Source organism: Sceloporus occidentalis, unplaced genomic scaffold, assembly GCF_023333645.1.
Source record: "Sceloporus occidentalis isolate IW3139 unplaced genomic scaffold, rSceOcc1.0.p SCAF_16, whole genome shotgun sequence".
In the NCBI taxonomy this organism is placed as follows: domain Eukaryota; kingdom Metazoa; phylum Chordata; class Lepidosauria; order Squamata; family Phrynosomatidae; genus Sceloporus; species Sceloporus occidentalis.
This window is the reverse complement of record NW_028316996.1, coordinates 10,087,987-10,106,468: the sequence shown is the minus strand read 5'-3', so window position 1 is coordinate 10,106,468 and position 18,482 is coordinate 10,087,987. Positions and strand designations below refer to the sequence as shown.

The following is an 18,482-nucleotide window of genomic DNA, read 5'->3' as shown; positions in this document are numbered from 1 at the left end:
AAGCTTTGGACAGTAGGGTGGGAAAAACCCTGGCCATGAAGGTCATAGAGTGCAGCAAAGTTGGTTAAGTTGAAGCATTCAACTTTTTTGCAGTTTTAGTGAGTTTGTGTACGCAGCTTAGTGCTGGGCGAGATCACCACTATGCATGGACATCAATAACTCACTATGACATCATAGTATCATAAGCTTCTACAGTCATCCCATTTGCTACTTGATTTTTGTGAGAGGGAGCTGTTGCGGTGGCAGACTTGATTAGTTGTGGAAGCTTTTCCCCAGTGCGATGGATTATATAGATCCTGAGTGCTTATCAGTTATTGATCCTGCTTGGGAGGTGCTGGACCCAAACCCCAACCTCCAGGAATTGTTCATGTCACTTAATCACAAGTTTTTCAAGGGAAAGTTGATGTGGGTGGAAGTAAAATGGAGCCACAGGATGACACAAAAAGCCGGGCTTTGTCGCTACAAGATAAATGAAGACCTGTGCACTATTTATATCAGCAAGCCACTACTAAGCTTGAGATCAAGGAAAGATCTTGTTGAGGTCCTTCTCCACGAAATGATTCACGCTTACCTGTGTGTGACACACAAATACAAAGATGAAGGAGACCACGGTCCGGAGTTCTGCAAACACATGGAGCGCATAAACAACATCACTGGCGCCAACATTTCCATCTACCACAATTTCCATGCAGAGGTTGCTAAATGCAGAAAGCACTGGTGGCTCTGTGATGGACCCTGCAGGGCTTGGGGGCCAAGGTTTGGCTTCATAAGGCGGGCAATGAATCGGGCACCCTCTGCTCGGGAACGTTGGTGGTCACACCATCAGCTTACCTGTGGGGGGACATTTATTAAAGTGAATGAGCCCAAAAAATACGTTCAAAAAGGGAGGAAGAGGAGTTTCAGTTCACCAACCGCCACTCTAAATGACAACAGTGGCCATGAACTGCCCAGCAAGAGGGCCAGAATGGACAAATAATTCATTGCTATGTGATAACATCTATACATACTGATCAGCACATGGTTCTCGTGCTACTTAGTTACTTGGAGTTCTTGATTGTATTATATACCAATAAAATTGTTTAAAACCCAAGTGAACATTTCTATTGAATTCCTTACTATAGATATATAGATATATAGATAAGTGCATAAAGACAGGCATCTTTAATAATTTTGGGCTCACCAAACATTCTCAGCGCTAAGGAAAGATGAACAGGTGGTATTGGGTCAATTTAGGTCCAAAAGAGAGACACTTGGGAGGTATGATTTATGTGATACGTTATTTGGCATAAATCATCACATTTCCAAAATTGCACAACATTTTATTTTCAGTTCTGCAAGGGAAACATCTATCTGACAAAATTATATCTACAGGAATAAAACACACTTTCATACCTAAAACCACAACTCAAACGCAATTGAGCTCGCTGCAAGTCATCACAGCAATGCCGTCTGGGAAGTTCATGCATAGCTGTTTGGGTATCGTTAATTGACAAGCAGCTCTCGTAGCCCAGCAACAAAGTTAATTCGCGTTTCAAAGAAGTTTGTCCCAGCCGCCTTCCTTTAGCTCAAGCCCAGTTTACGGTGCTACATGACCAGAACGGCGCGGTGAGGCTATAAGCAAAGCTGCTGAAGCGAGTTTGCTGGTAAAGGTTGCTCGGTATAGAGCAAGAAGTGGCTGATGGGAATTAAATTAACTTGGCAGACCTCTTATGGCTTCTAGTACGTTGGACAAACTCGTCAATCAATAACCTGTTTTATAATAACGTCAGAATGTCATATCATACGATTAATTTAAGCTGTGTTTGGAGTTGTCATTGAGTCTCCACATACCTCTAAAGAAAAGAGCCATGAACTGTGAGGACCGTATTTACTCGATTATAAGATGACCCCCCAAATTTTAATATTAATTTAGGGGAGGGGGGAAGCCTGAATATAAGACTATCATATAAGAAAAACATTTTAATAGTAAATATTCACATGTAAACCATTTTTTCATATTTAATAAAAACTGATTGAGAAGAATGCATTTCTTGTTTTTCTTTCATTTTATTTGCCAACCTGCCCCCCAGTTATGCACATCTGACTTCAGGCTTGTCACTCTGCCCCCCCCGATATGCCTTATACCCCCTATATGTCACTCTGCCCCATATATGCATTATAACCACTCCAGATATGCCATAACCCCCCCACATGCCTTAAACCCCCTATATGCATTATACCCCCCATTATGCCACTGTGACTCCAGATATGCTTTATGACCACCTTATATGCCACTCTGTCCCCAGATGTTCCTTATACCTCCTATATGTCACTCTGCCTCCATATATGTCTTATGCCCCCCCCAGATAACCTACTACCCCTAGATATGCCTTAAACCCCCTATATGCCACTCTGCCCTCAGATATGCCTGTTGACCCCTCAATATGACTTATATCCGCCAATATGTCACTGAGACCCCAGATATGGCTTGTCTGACCACCATGCTTCTAACCTTATGGTGTGAACAGTGTATACTGAAGGAATAGTTTATTTTACATTCATTTTTATTTTAAACTTGGAAATATATTAATTTGATCATTTAGTGAAGCATGGCACCTTTGAAAATGGCTACGTGAACACAAATCAGTAAACTGTATTGTAGTTACTAGTCTTTGATATGTTTTCAGGGTCCGGGCAAGCCGAATCCCAGTTAGCTTTTATCCCTGTGTTAATAATCCCAAACTGAAAAAGTGAGCTCCATTACAGAAACACTGCACATGGGAGGCTTGTGTGCGGGGCCCTTTGGTAAATTTTGGATAATATGAAATTATCAAATGTTAACAATTCCATGTGTAAAAAAAAAATAAAAATAAAAATTTAATTTTCAAATAAAGAAAACATTTCCCAATCTAAGATTCGCAGCCAAGTGTAATGAAATCAATAATGCAATCTCTATGCATTAACTGTATTAAAATATATCGGCAATAGTTTGTGGAAAATTCCTAAACTGGGTTAAGATAAAAGAAACAATTACCGGTAATACTATTTAGATTTACTCATTGACAACGTCGGTTTGTATACTCGCACAAATTTAAAACAAAACAGTTGAAAACACTCAGTCTAAAACAGCAGCTGAAAAATCCTGCCCGTTTACTCCATTTCTGTATCGCAAGGGTGTCCCAACCTGCGGCCCTCCAGATGCTGCAGGACTACATCTCCCATACTCCTCTGCCAGCCATTGAGCTGAAAGAGCATTATGGGAGATGTGGCCCTCCAGCTGCTGCAGGGCTACAGGTTGGACACCCCTGCTGTATCAGATGTTTATCATCTATAACAACTCTGCTGTTTTTCTGAAAACCCTTATAACCAGGTTCCTTGTATAAGAAATATCACGACCAGCCAGTACCCCGGGCACCTCTGATGTATCGTCCTGGCAGCCACGAACCAACAAGCTGAGAACATCTGATCTAATGCAAACCCCGTCAAGAGCGCCACTTCGTTTATCATTTAGTTACAAAAGAAAATGTTAATGCAGAGGACCATCCCCATTATAAATTACAAATACTGCTTGATATCACAAGTTTGAAACAAATAGCACTAATTTTGCAAACATCTTCCCCAGCTTTTACATGGAATGGGTGAATGGGATATTGGTCTCCATGAGGTTATGCAGCATTTATAGTCTGAATTCTCTCTGTACAAATATATTAAACCATACTCAACTTATCCCCGACGCCCCACCAAGACAAGTCATCATTTTCCCGCTGAAGATCACTTCGCTCAAAAGTAGCTGAGCGCATTTTTTTTTTTTTACATATAGGACCTGGTGTTTATACTATATATTGTGCAGAGCAGGTATAATAACCAAAATCTACTGCAAGAATAGCTAAAATCACCCTGCATACTGTATAAATAAGACTATTGGGAATTATGTGCTGCAATATACTGCTAGCTACCTCATTTTACATATTGCTTAATTATCATTGTAACAAATCTGCTGCTTAGAAGCCTATAAAAACCACTTTGACAATATTTTATATTACATGTTTTATAGTAACAAACAGTGCTGACCAGAGTAAGCTTTTTGACTTACTGTACCCATGTATTAAAATATTAGGTTTAAAGTTCATCATAAAATTCGGAAGCCATGATGGTTCTTAAGTTTAATTTCTCATATACATTTATATAGAGAGAAGAAATCTATATACAATCAATGTGTATTTAACAATTTATAAAGCCAACTCATTAAAAATTATACTGGCTGCATAGCACATTTGACATTATTGCCATTTCATTAAAAAAAGGAAAACAAACTGATTTACAGAATTTGGCCACTCTGGACACCAACTTGTGTGCAGTTATCGGACTTTTCAAAACATATCAAATACTTTTAGGATGAGTAAAATTTGAAGGTATACATTTTTAGCACTGTTTCAATACAACACTGATATTTTAAAAATTAAAACAATTCTAATAAAGAATATTAATAAAGTGGAACACTATAGAGCATATGACTGGAATTAGTGTTCCCTTTCCCCATTTTTGTCATCCTGAACAGTCATTCCATCAAAATGTTTTTGTTTTTTTGTGTTAATGAACATACATATTTCTATACTTGAGAAGGCCTGAGTTGTGGGGAAAGGAACAGTCAAAGAAAGCCTGAGAAAGGAAAAAAATGTTCATTTAATTAATTTACAATAATTTACAGCAGTGTAGTTTGTAAAAAAAAAAATTACAGTTGATCACAGAAAAGAAAAAAAAAAAAAAAAAAAAAAAAAAAAAAAAAAAAGCTATTTTACAGTTTAGGTACAGCGTTTAAATATTCAAGCATATGATGAGAAGCGGCAAGGTGGTTGCAGTGTACAATGTAAACAAACAGCTTTGGAAAGTCAACCAAGTCACAGAGTGTTTCCCGGGATAAAAAAACCCTCTAATTTCTCAAACTTGATCGTAGGTCAAAATAAAGAATTTACAATTCAAGATAATCTGATGTAAAGTTTTTATTTATTAAAATTCAGTCTCAATGGGCAGTGCTGAGGTCTCTGAAATAGTAAACATCTTGTTTCTTAAAAAAATGCCACAGTTGCAGCAGTGCAGCATATACCTTAAGTACAAAAATATTCTTCTGTTCTGTTGTGATAATGGAACTTGCATTCTTGAAAAGTAGAAACAATGTTTGCGACACTCCAAGTCTAGTCCATTTCTTTAATGTCACATAAGGCAATCACTGTGAAAGTTTAGTGAATATGGCTAAAGTTCAGGAAAGTAATCCTCGTGTTATGTTTTACGGCCACTCCATATTTGTTCAGGGGTGCTTTTATGATCAGATGAACATTCAAAAGGTGACCTGCGCCCCAAAGGAGATCGTGAGTCATATGGAGACCTCTGATCTAAGGGTGATCGTGGTCCACTACTAGAGGCTCGATGGTCCATTTGCCAGTCTGAATGGTACCGATAATCCCTGGAAGATTTGTGATGGCTGTATTCAGAACCGGAACGGTGGTCTGAATGTGAACGATGGTCAGAATGTGATCTGTGGTCAGAAACAGGTCTATCTTTTAAACCCCCTTCCATATTAGACCTATGATCTCTGCTTCTGTGGTCATCCAGTTTTCTGTGTTTGCCATCATTGTGGTATCTGTAAATGCAATAAAATATGAAGTTAACACAAATATTTATGACACAAAAACCATCAAGAAGTTTTTTTTTTGGGGGGGTGGGGGAATCATCATAACCTGCTTGGGGGGGGGGTAGTTATATTGCTCTTAGCATAAATGGCCACATAGTCTTAAGTGGGTTGATGCCTGGAGGACGGTTTGCGTGAATTTGTTTGAGATGTCCGAGGCTATTTATTTACGTCACATAGAGATAGATAATACAAATATCCTTAGCGGTAAGCACGCCAATGCCATTTTTTTCTTTTCATAGGGGATTGCAGGTGTACAGACACCCTCTCACTTGGTACTAAGATGCAAGTCCCAAACTTTTCTGACAAGTTTTAACACTCTATTTGCGAGAAACCTTGCTAAAAGCAACATATTGACCCAACTGACCGATTTAAGTGCACCTCATCATTGCTTCTGATGTTGGCTAGCTTGATAATTTAACCTAAAAAGCTTCATCAGTAACGATAGATTAATGGTCAATTAAATCCACTAACCAGTTACTACTGCATAGCATGCCGAGTGTCTGGGCAACATCAATTTATCAAATTCTATTTTAACAAAACATACATTTAACAAACCTGTCCAGCTTTTGTACATCTTACAAAGTTTGGGTTAAATCACAGCCCGCCTTACCAGAATTGTGTTTCTAATGAGACACATCATGCAGGAGTTACTGGCTACACAGGTCACAAAAAGGCTTAAAAAATTCTGAATTAAAGGGGAAGGCCATAATGACGTAACGCATGTGTTAAGGTCAGAGCTAGAAATGTTGAGGACTATATTAATGACCTAGTCTTTTACAGTGTTAAAGGGATAGGAAAAAGTCTGAAAAAAAAAACCATGTATTCATTTTATGTGATACAGGTGGGGATTGCAGAGCTCACCTGTCCTGTTTGTAGTGGTGATCCCAGTCTCTGTGATCTTTACCATTGCTGAAGCTAGAATACGGCCTTTTCCTGGACTCGCTCTTCTTGTAAGAATCATTCTGATGCCGATCTTTGTGATGATGATCGTGATACTGAGATACATGTCTGTCAGAAGAGTAACTGTCCCGACTGCTGTCATCATGGTTGGTATTTTCCTTTAGCCTCTCTACATCTAAAAAGTATAAAGAAAAAAAAAAATGAACTGTGTGTGATGGCCACAACTAATTTACATACATTTTTAACTTTCCTGGGTGCCAGTGTATATTAAAGTATTTGGAATGTGTCTATTATATGATCGTTTACAGCAAAATAACAAGAAAATAGTGATCGGGAGACAAAAAAGTCAAATCTGTAAATTAAGAGTTTGAAAATTTTGAGCACTAACAGAAGATGTGCTCCTTATTTTACAAAAGCTAAATTTATTCTGCGATTCCAATTGATTTGGTTTAAACACCATCACATCATGAAACCATTACTATATTAGCAATAGCAAGGGCTAAACGAATTAGTCACTACTTCCCTACAAGCAACTTCATTATACATATCTGGACTTTTCATAACAAAACTTAATCTGGATGCCATAAATCAGTCTATTCTTTACACAATGCAACGTCAATCAGAAAAATCATCAACATTGGATCAATCAAAAAATGCTTCCTCGTGTGCAGATGACTTTGGCAAGACTAAAAGGGCATATATTTTATTATTAATTGCACCAATAAAAAAAAAACTTACCCGGATGCCTTATTGCTGTGTTCACAGTGCTGCCAACATTCTGATCGTTGTGCTGAAAGAAATAAAATTAGCTTCTGTTGTAAATATTCTGGCAACATTATATACACAACGCTGAAACAACATTATTAACATTGTCAAAGGGCATACAACGGGTGCAAGGGAAATCAGGTGCAACAGACTGAGCTTAAATGCATATATTCCCCCTCCTTTGGCATCTGCTCTTATACAGCAGGACCAATCCATCAGGGGAGTGGGGACCGCGCTGGGGTCCCCGATAACCATCCGTCACTTGTTACAGATTGTGGGTTTATGGAAGCAGGACCGCGGAGCCCTGTCTGTTACAACGTTCCATCTCTCCTATACATATAAAATCTGTGGAGGTGAAGAGTGAATGCTGAAGTGTTTTTTTTTTTTAGAAGCAGCACCAATAGGACAAGTAATCACCTATATTTGCAAACCCCGCACAAAAAAAAAAAATAAAAAAAAATGAAAATGACTCACCTGAGATTCTTGTCGTTTTTTGATTGCATGTTTGTATAGCTTGTGCAGCTTCCTGGCATCAAACTCCGTGAACTTTGACACAAATATCCATAAATTTCTGTGAGGTGAAAAACAAACAATGTAACAGTCAAAAGAACGCTACACCACGAGCAGTCTCTAAAAGTAATTTGCATATTACTATAAATACACTTTCCCAATTAGTGTAACAGCAGCAAATAAGTAAAATCATCAGGCTTCCTGGAAAATTGTAGAGGCTTTTTTTTTTTTTTTTTTTTTTTAATAAAAATGCTTGGGCCAAAATTATTGTAAACACTCCATTTAACCCCTTAATGACAATTGCCGGTCCTGGCACGGCACGGCAAAGCATGTGCTTTACGACAATTGACGTGCCAGGACCGGCACGTCTTTAAACGGGTGCAGAAAGCGATCTACTATCGCTTTCTGCACCCAAAAAGCGTTGCTGAATGCCTCGACCTCGAGGCATTCAGCAACGCCGCGATCGGCACGAAGGGGCCATCTCTGGCCCCTCCACGGGGCGTCAACATCCGCCATACTTTGTATGGCGGCGGACGCCCGTTTTAAAAGCGTTTAGGAGGCGATCGACGATCGCCTCCTAAACTTAAATGGTGTCGCTGGAATGCCTCGATCAGGAGGCATCCAGCGACACCAAACACTAACCTTTTGATGGGCTGTGACCGCTCCGGAGAGCGGTCACAGCCGCAGCTGCCGGCAATCTTCGCCATCAAGGAAGATGGCCGCCGTCCTGTAACAGGAACCACAAATTTTAAAAGTTCGCTAGATGGTCCAGACCATCTAGAGAACTTTGGCTCCACTTGCAGGTTGAATACAGGTACTGCATTCACCATGCAAGTCAATGGAAGCCAGCTTTCTAATCACAGTGTGATTAGTAAAAATAAATTAAAAAATAAAATAAAATTTATAATAATTAGAAAAAAAATAGTAAAAAACTAGTAAAATGTAAAAATCATTTCCCACTGATGTCACTATCAGGGGAACCTCCAAGTTGAAAAAAAATGTTAAAATTTTTTTTTTAAAAAGACCAAAAAAAAATATATATATATAAAAAATATATTTTTGTGAGCAAGTCCTAAAATTAGCATATTAGCTTAAAACAATTCTCGCATGGAAAGAGTTAAAATACTGGCATATTAAATGCCCGTGGGGTGTCTACTTTTAAAAAATGTATGATTTGATGGGGTAAATTGAATGGGCCAGGTTCAACAACGTCCCAATTAACAAGGGGGGAAGGATGGCCACACATCTAATTTCCAATTAGAAAAATGCACACGTACCAAATGTGGCCTTTTAGTTCCCCCAAAAAATGACACACCCATGCATGTGGGGTATCACTGCACTCAGGAGATGTTGCTGAACACATTATGGGGTGTCGTGTGACAGCGGCATATACCAGGAGCTGTAAATTCATACATAAAGTAGGTGTGTGTGGGAAAAATACACACACAAAAATATTACTGCAAACTTTGAAAAAATGCTGGTGGTAAAATATGTGCATGCAAAGAGTTAAAATACCAGCATTTAAAATACCCTGTGGTGTCTAGTTTTGAAAAATATATGGTTTTGTTGGGCACACTGAAATGGCCCGGCTCAAAGATGTACCAAATAGGGCATGGGCAGTGGATCCCAAATGCCAAAGTTCAACATTGAAAAAAGCGCATGCCCCAAATGTGGCCCTTTTGCCCCCAAACAGCCAGGCAAAATCATTCATGTGGGGTATCGCTGCGCTCAGGAGATGTTGCTGAACACATATTGGGGTGTTTTGTGATGGTGACATAAACTAGAACATTTTAATTCATACCTGAAGTAAAATGTGTATGACAAAACAAATGCAAAAAAATGACTACCATAAAGTTTGACAAAGACTGGTGGTAGATATGGTGCATGGAAAGAGTTAAAATACTAGCATTTGGAATACCCTGGGCTGTCTAGTTTTCAAAAATATATGATTTGATGGGGTAAATTGCATTGGCCGGGTTCAAAGATACCCGAAATGGCACATGGGGGGAAGAATTACCAGATTTGGAAAAAATGGCTTTGAAATAGCAAAACGCTACCTGTACTTATTGCCCCATAATGGGTAGAAAAAAGCAAAAAAACATAAAAACATTGGGTATTTCTAAACTCAGGACAAATAGTAGAATCTATTTAGCAGGTTTTTTCATTACCTTTTATAGATGAGTAAAAGATTTTTCAACTAAAAGTTAGAAACAGTCATTTTTTTCTAAATTTTTCACCATATTTTATAATTTTTTTAATAGTAAATAATATGATACAATCAAAACAATGTCATCTAAAGAAAGCCCTTCTTGTCCTGAAAAAAACAATATCTAATGTGTGTGGGTTCAGTAAACGGGAAAGAAGAAAATTACAGCTAAACACAAGCAGCGCAGAAATGTTAAAAAGGCCATTGTCACAAAGGGTACAAAAAGTAAAATCAGCCTTTGTCTCGAAGGGGTTAAAAACCAAAAAACTGGGATTGTAACTAAGAATCCAAGAACCAAAATAGTAGACACTCAAAAAGATGCAAAACAGAACAACGTGTCCATTAGACACTGAAATGTGTTTTCTACTTATAAAGTAACATCCCCGCATTTAAAATAGCAATTTAAAGCCCAAATCTCTTACTTTCGCCACTGTTTTATCTGATCAGGATTAGAGTACTCTTTCAAGCACTCAGTGATGTGATCCCCAATTTTGATCAGGCACTGTCGAGTGTGCTCAAGCTGCTCTCTCTCAGACAATCCTTTTTCTGGTCGGTCCAGTTGTTTTAACGCTGCCTTTACCGGCCTCATTCTTTCTTTACACTAAAGAATTAAACAAAGGTCATTCAAATTTCAACAACTCCTTTTATGCTTAAAATGCTAGATTAAATACGGTACATTAAAACTACCAGCAGGCTCTCATCTAGAATATCACGTTATCACATAGTTTTGTAACTATGTAGAATGCAGACAATAACATTTTGTATCACCAGAACGGTGATCTACATTAACAAGAACTATAGAGAGCGCAGTTTTGAGGTGCTGTTCTAAATAACTGAACAGTAGTATGGCAAGTAAAATGTAGCTGTGCTACTAGCCAATTAAACTGTATAATATAATAAAAATAAAACTCTAAAGTGCTAACATTTCATCGAATGTCAGGACTAGTGAGGGGGCAAACATAAGATCAGTATGTATGATGCAAACTTACAACACTGAAAGTTTTTTGATCAAGTTCTTCTGCTTCCTCTGAAATTGGAACAGGCTCGCTACTAGCAGTAATGTGAACAGGGGTCTCTGCGCTGATATTTTTCTTATTCTTTTCCTTTTCAGGTTTTATGTCATTAGCCTAAAAAAAAAAAAAACCATTAAAAACAGAGGTTAACAAAAAAACCAATATTGCATACGAGAAAAAGTAAAGCAGATCTACTTAAAATTTACATTAAATATTCAGATTTAGGAAAAGGTGAAGTACAAAAGAACAGCTTGCATTTTCCACACAAACAAATATTGTTACAAACCATTCATATTACTTTCTGGTAGCTCTACTTGTGGGAACAACAGTTTTCCACGGCAACAAAAGATTTCTAATTTGAAATGTTACATATTTTGCAGCTAGAAGAAAGTTATAAAAAATTACTTTATTAGAGCACTCACTTTTTCTTCTTTGACATCTTTGTCTTTAACAGGCTCTTTAGCTTTCGCTTCCTTTTTGTCTTTGCTTTCTTTTTCACTAGTCTCTCTCTTCTCCTCCCTTTTTTCTTTCTTTATATCTTTCTTGCTTTCTTTTAATTCTCTCTTTTCTTCGGGTTCCTTTTTCACATTTACTTCAGGCTCTGCTCGATCCTCAGTTTCCTTCTCCGATTTAATTTTTTTGTTTGGAATTTTAACAGAGACGTCCTCCTAATACAAAGACACCAGAGTTAGGAGAACACTTTGCACTAGCAATAGTAAGCCTGTTAAAGTCTTCATGACTTCCCATGCCGTCAATAAAACATGTGCCAGAAAACGTACTACGATGACATGGAACGTCACAATAAAAGTAGCGGAGTGCACGTCTACAGTTAGATCAGTCGGCAGGGCTCTTAACCTGCGGAGTACGCCTTCCATAGGGTATTCTCTCAATTATAATTTGTTTTATGCTAACTCATCAGGCATTATGCCACTGCTAGCCAGCCACAAATAAATACCCTAACACCCACATTTTATAAACTGCTGAGTGTGAAGGGAGTTGTAGTCCACAAAGCCAGGTGCTTCCGCTTGTATGGTGTATTTAACCAATTGTTTTCGCTGTGCCTTCCCTACCCTTTGTGCAGTTCTGTCGCTCAGTAAAACAAGTGTGTCATGTAGCAAGCCTGTAGATTTCAAACATTACGCAATAACAAATACTTCCGGGACCTGGAGAGGCAGCTAATTACATTTTGGTGATTTATTGCTAACTAACGCTATAGTGTTTTTGAAACAAAACAGGCTAACTTTGACAGAGACTGGTGGCCAAACAGCAGCATGACAAAAGCCTAAATACCCCAGGTTGTCTACCTTACAGAAATATATACTTTGTGGGTTCTTTTTATGGTTTTGTTTTTGATTACTGTGATAAACCTATAACAGTGATGCAATATATGCCATCTAATATTTAATTATATATATATAGATATATATTTTTCAAAAATATTACTATATACAGTGGGGCAAAAAAGTATTTAGTCAGCCACCAATTGTGCAAGTTCTCCCACTTAGAAAGATGAGAGAGGCCTGTAATTTTCACCATAGGTACACTTCAACTATGAGGGACAGAATGAGACAACAAAGTCTATTAATCACAGTCTGATTTTTAAAGAATTTATTTGCAAATTATGGTGGAAAATAAGTATTCGGTCAATAACAAAAGTTCATATCAATACTTTGTTATATACCCTTTGTTGGCAATGACAGAGGTCAAACATTTTCTGTAAGTCTTCACAAGGTTTTCACACACTGTTGCTGGTATTTTGGACCATTCCTCCATGCAGATCTCCTCCAGAGCAGTGATGTTTTGGGGCTGTCGCTGGAAAATACGGACTTTCAACTCCCTCCAAAGGTTTTCTATGGGGTTGAGATGTGGAGACTGGCTAGGCCACTCCAGGACCTTGAAATGCTTCTTACGAAGAGACTCCTTCGTTGCCCGGGGGGTGCGTTTGGGATCATTGTCATGCTGAAAGACCCAGCCACATTTCATCTTCAATGCCCTTGCTAATGGAAGGAAGTTTTCACTCAAAATCTCACGATACATGGCCCCATTCATTCTTTCCTTTACACGGATCAGTCGTCCTGGTCCCCAACAGCCCCAACGCATGATGTTTCCGCCCCATGCTTCACCGTAGGTATGGTGTTCTTTGGATGCAACTCAGCATTCTTTCTCCTCCAAACACGACGAGTTGAGTTTCTACCAAAAAGTTCTACCTTGGTTTCATCTGACCATATGACATTCGCCCAATCCTCTTCTGGATCATCCAAATGCTCTCTAGCAAACTTCAGATGGGCCCGGACATGTACTGGCTTAAGCAGGGGTACACGTCTGGCACTGCATGATTTGAGTCCCTGGCGGCGTAGTGTGTTACTGATGGTAGCCTTTGTTACTTTGGCCCCAGCTCTCTGAAGGTCATTCACTAGGTCCCCCCGTGTGGTTCTGGGATTTTTGCTCACCGTTCTTGTGATCATTTTGACACCACGGGGTGAGATCTTGTGTGGAGCCCCAGATCGAGGGAGATTATCAGTGGTCCTGCATGTCTTCCATTTTCGAATAATTGCTCCCACAGTTGATTTCTTCACACCAAGCTGCTTGCCTATTGCAGATTCAGTCTTCCCAGCCTGGTGCAGGTCTACAATTTTGTTTCCGGTGTCCTTCGACAGCTCTTTGGTCTTGGCCATAGTGGGGATTGGAGTGTGACTGAGGTTGTGGACAGGTGTCTTTTATACTGATAACAAGTTCAAACAGGTGCCATTAATACAGGTAACGAGTGGAGGACAGAGGAGACTCTTAAAGAAGATGTTACAGGTCTGTGAGAGCCAGATATCTTGCTTGTTTGTAGGTGACCAAATACTTATTTTACAGAAGAATTTACTAATGAATTCATAAAAAATCCTACAATGTGATTTCCTGTATTCTTTACCCCCATTCTGTCTCTCATAGTTGGTGTACAGGCCTCTCATCTTTGTAAGTGGGAGAACTTGCACAATTGGTGGCTGACTAAATACTTTTTTGCCCCACTGTATATAGGTGTAATTTGGTTAACTACTTTAGTATCATAAAAAAATACGGCTTTTTAAGTTTCTTTTGTATACAGTTTTTATATATTATATGTTAGCTTAGCTATATAGTCTATAGAAATAGGCTTTAGGTTTTGGAGTACTGTCAGTAAAGAGGTTAATTTTTTACGCTCTTTACCGTAAAAAACAATACCAAATCGTTTTACTCCTATAAACAGGATTTAAGTCTTTAAATGGTTTCCAAATGGTACCAAAACCTTTATCTCACAAGTAACCTTAATACAGAAATACATTAAAATTATAACATTAGTAGAGAAATATTTCCTTAAATCTTCCATAGTTATCAAAAGGTTTTACATGTATGCGTTGCTCACCTTTTCCTCATCCTCGTCATCTTCATCATCTGATTTTTCTGAAGAAGGTGGCGACGATTCACTTTTTATTTCTTCCTCAACTTTTACAGGTTTTGAAACTTTGCTCTTTTTTGTTCTCATTTTTCTTCGTTTTGAATTACCCTTTAAATAAAAAATAAAAAAAAAGTCTTAGAAATTTCCGTCAAAAATTAAATTGCAGAACTGGGATTCCAGCTTCATGCTAGCAACGTATAACTAAATTTGAAAAATGTTGAAAGGGAACACTAAAAGCATAAATGAGTATTGTCTTAAGCTTTTATTTATTTTTCAAGTACTATTTCCCTCGTTCTGTAATAACATTCTCTGAAAAACATACCCCTCCAGAGAGCCGTTGTGCTTCTTTCCGTGCCAGGTCCTTGTTAAGAAGCTTAATGAGGTAGTCTGCTCTTGTTTGCAACTGCTTGGCCTGGGGTTTCTTATCTGGATCATCAGGTAAAATCTGGGGAATAGTAAAATACATTATATACACTCATTGTGATTTAAAAGGGACATTGCATCAACATCATAGCTGTGAACCCGTTTTAACCCCTTCAAGACCGGGACGTACCTGGTACTTCCTGGTCAAAGGTCACCAGCAGACTGGGACGTACCAGGTACGTCATCGATGATGCGCGATCCAGCGTCGTTATGAACGCTGGGATCGCGAGGGGTGGCTGCTACTGACCACTGGGTGTCCCCAGCGAGCCGTAGCAGCCACTCCCCCTCAATTCCGTGCACGTGATCGATTGAAGCGAATCACGAGCACGGAATTAATTTAAAAAAACAAACAAACTGCGGTCTTCAAGGGAAGACGCAGTACTCAAACACCAGAAATTTCCTCTCGCCCCCTGCTAGTTACTGTGAAGGAGATGCGTTCAGATGAACAGAAGAATTACGGGACTACAGACTAGGAGTATTTTTTTGTCAGAGTACTCTTGTACTTTCTACTTTAGAGGGACCGCCAGGGACAGTAAGCTGTCCAATCAACAAGAGCTCTACTAAATGTGTTTGCAAATTAATGTGATTCAAGATTAAAACGCCACAAAATGGGAACATTAATATCATAACACTTGTTATTTTACAAGCCATGCAGAAAATATCATCCTACATACCTTGTGTGTTAAATTGAGGTCAGGGTCCATTTTGATCATTTCCCAGCTGCCATACCCATATTCATAGATACCAATTAAAAGATTGGAGTCATCTTCTTTGCCCCAGTCAATATCAAAGTGAGCTGCTTTGGTGTGACAAGGCATAACATACCTACGAAACAAGGAAAGTGAGTTTATATATAAAGTACTGCAGCATTAACACTAAATAGGATATGCATACATTAACCAAAGGAGAAAAGAAAAAGGGACATCTGCATTAATACGTATGACATTTGCCTTTAAATTTCCATCGCCCCTTTTTGCCTGTGATATACCTACTGCCAGTTGCTTCCAGCCCTGACCCATTTGCACAGGCACACAAAAAACATCCATTGACGTCAATGTAAGTGCTTTTCATATGCTGGTGTACCAAGAGGTGCTATAATTTGCCAAATCTCCAAATCTAGCTACTTTTACTGATTTCTTTTTACCTCTCCCCCCATGACTGGAGTCAGTGAAGTGAAAGCGCTTTTTTAATTTTAAACAATGCTAATTCCCAATATAATATAGTAGTGACTACTAGCAATTTACTAGATTAGATGAGTAAATAGATTAGTAAATAGGGAACATTTTAATGTCTGCTTCCTGTAATTCTTTTTAATGTTCCAAGTTATATATTTTTTTAGGGATGATTTATATAAAAAGGATTGGTCTCCTTCTTAACCGGGACTTCAGCTCTTGGTTTAGATGACCATTCCTTCTTTAAGTGCAATGTGAGACAGCTTGAGACCAATCAGAATAATGTTTAAAATGAAACAGCTTTTAGAAGTATGTACAAGTACGACAGCAAAATAGACTTTGTGCTAGCACAAACACGTAACCGTGCATAGCAGTCAGCATGGTATTTTGTTAAAGACTTGGTCCTTCACAAATATACTACACCTTTTTCTCTCCTCGGGGTCCAAAGGAATCGACTTGTGCAATGGAGCCAGCTCTTCTTCATGAGAACTGACAAGCTTGGCATTTACTTGAACACCAGAGATACGGAATGTCGGCCCTTTCATTTTCCCACGTCGTCCTCCTTGGATAAGAAAAAAAAAAATGAAAACCTTTGGGTTTTTTTTTGTACCCCTTACACATTTTGAAGTAAACAAAATATATATTAGCACTAGAAATAGTAAAGTTATGCTGTCACACACCTGTTCTTTCGGTGCCAGAAGAGCTATCTTTCAAGGCTTTAATACAGCCGTTGTGCACAAGTTCTCCAAGTCGCCGGAGATCTGTCTCAGATTTATCCACCAGTTCAGCATCCCGAGCAATTGCATCTAACCTGCAAACAAATATTTTTCCCATTTAAACCTGCATAACATTATATTTACGGCGAGCAATGTAATAACTAATTGCCTGCATTCTCAGGAAGACATACCTCTCAAGTGGGCAACCAAACTTTTTATAACTCTTGATAAACCTAGGATAAGAGGAAACAAAAAAGAAAAAATGTAAATAGTGTAATAAACAGATTAGTGTTTTGATAATTCCAAATATTCTGTTGAGTTTATAAATGTTACCTTCTTATCTCTGCATCGCTGAAGCCTTTAATATTCTCTCTCGGGATAGTTCTTGGTCTGCCGCGTTTCTTAGGGCGTTGTTGATCAGACATAGAATCACTGTCAGACCCGGAGTACCTTCTATTCCTACTGCGTCTCCCTTCACTTCCATTAAAGTTTGCCTAAAAATCAAAGTCATTTATGTATAAAACTACAATGATCCAGACTGAAAAATGCCATGTTGGAAATAACTACAAAAGGTTGATCCTTGGGAGAAATATAAAAATATATCCAGATGCAACAATTTTCATCCCGTACCCACACTAGAGAATGAATGTCCCCAGAGGAGTTACTGAAAGATAATCTTGTCTCAACTTGAGTACACACATTGCAACAGGGCTCATGGGTAACCTTGAAAAGCGCACCAAACCCACTGCTATAAAAGTATTCTAATACAGAAAGAAAGCACCGGTAAACATCTCTGCTCACCTGCTTCGCGCAATTCCTCATCCTCGGGAGCAGATAGATTTCTTGCAGTTCCTTCTGCCTTTCTTCTTCTTCAATTCGTCTTCTCTGATCACCAGGAATAATGTCATCCCAGGACTTTGAATTTCTTTCAGGATCCACAATATCATCATCATCCATCGTCGAAAAGTTAGCAACCTTGTGAAATGCAATTATTTTTATATGAAATGTTAAGTCAGCATGGCTTGCGGTTAAACATAACAAGCGGATAGATAAAAATGTACTAGTAAAGGAAAACATATATTCCTGTTGTAGGTGTTTAATGTCTTGCAAATAGGGCTCAATCTAAGGTTTTCATTGAATGTTTTTAAGATTACAAAGCATTGCAACTACATATTTGTAAGAAATAACCAAGATTTTAACAGAAACTTCGACATCATGGCTATAAACAGCTAAAAGCCCCTCCCAGACAAATTCTAGTTAAAAAGAACAGAAAACATTGTTAACCTATGGCTATGGTCATAGGCCTTCAATAGATGTTCATTAAGATGGGAAGATAAAAGCCCCATGGGGGATACCTTGTATGTTTTCTGTTCTATATCTCCATGCTGGTGTCACTGAGCAGAATCATGTTTTTGGAGGAACATTCCTGGGAATCCGTTATTATACAAACAACCACATCTAAATGTCCAAGATTTACAATGAAGTTTACCTTTTTATTTAATATGTTAAGTTCAGCGTGACTTTATATGTGATGATTTATTTTTTTTTTCTACACGAATATGACAAACTGTATAGTTCCCACATACCTTAAACTGGGAAAGTAACTCATCCCCCACAGTGAAAGGACCACCTTCGTTTTCACGCGTCTCCGCTCTTTTCAATATCTCATCGATGTCCATTTCCTTTTT

The 18,482-nt window shown here is 38.4% G+C and overlaps 1 protein-coding gene and 1 pseudogene across 3 annotated transcripts in view; one reads left to right on the top strand and one right to left on the bottom strand.

The window, feature by feature from the left end:
• The first annotated feature begins 280 nt into the window (after window positions 1–280).
• On the top strand, window positions 281–976 carry LOC149303000 (DNA-dependent metalloprotease SPRTN pseudogene; annotated as a pseudogene).
• A 4,280-nt stretch (window positions 977–5,256) lies between these two features.
• LOC149302999 (ATP-dependent chromatin remodeler CHD1-like) overlaps window positions 5,257–18,482 on the bottom strand; it is a 28,189-nt gene continuing 14,963 nt past the window's right edge. The window contains exons 21-37 of one of the 3 annotated variants that reach the window (XM_089481872.1): window positions 18,381–18,476; window positions 17,596–17,769; window positions 17,128–17,288; window positions 16,986–17,027; window positions 16,759–16,889; window positions 16,502–16,640; window positions 15,581–15,731; window positions 14,806–14,928; window positions 14,451–14,591; window positions 11,485–11,727; window positions 11,039–11,176; window positions 10,472–10,650; window positions 7,808–7,904; window positions 7,307–7,358; window positions 6,530–6,743; window positions 5,715–5,717; window positions 5,257–5,617 (exon numbers count right to left, since the gene is read on the bottom strand). In XM_089481872.1, coding sequence (XP_089337998.1) covers window positions 5,257–5,617; window positions 5,715–5,717; window positions 6,530–6,743; window positions 7,307–7,358; window positions 7,808–7,904; window positions 10,472–10,650; window positions 11,039–11,176; window positions 11,485–11,727; window positions 14,451–14,591; window positions 14,806–14,928; window positions 15,581–15,731; window positions 16,502–16,640; window positions 16,759–16,889; window positions 16,986–17,027; window positions 17,128–17,288; window positions 17,596–17,769; window positions 18,381–18,476 — 2,445 coding nt within the window. Of the gene's footprint in view, window positions 5,618–5,714; window positions 5,718–6,529; window positions 6,744–7,306; window positions 7,359–7,807; window positions 7,905–10,471; window positions 10,651–11,038; window positions 11,177–11,484; window positions 11,731–14,450; window positions 14,592–14,805; window positions 14,929–15,580; window positions 15,732–16,501; window positions 16,641–16,758; window positions 16,890–16,985; window positions 17,028–17,127; window positions 17,289–17,595; window positions 17,770–18,380; window positions 18,477–18,482 lie in introns of all 3 variants that reach the window. The other 2 variants (XM_089481871.1, XM_089481873.1) reach the window with 2 other exon arrangements.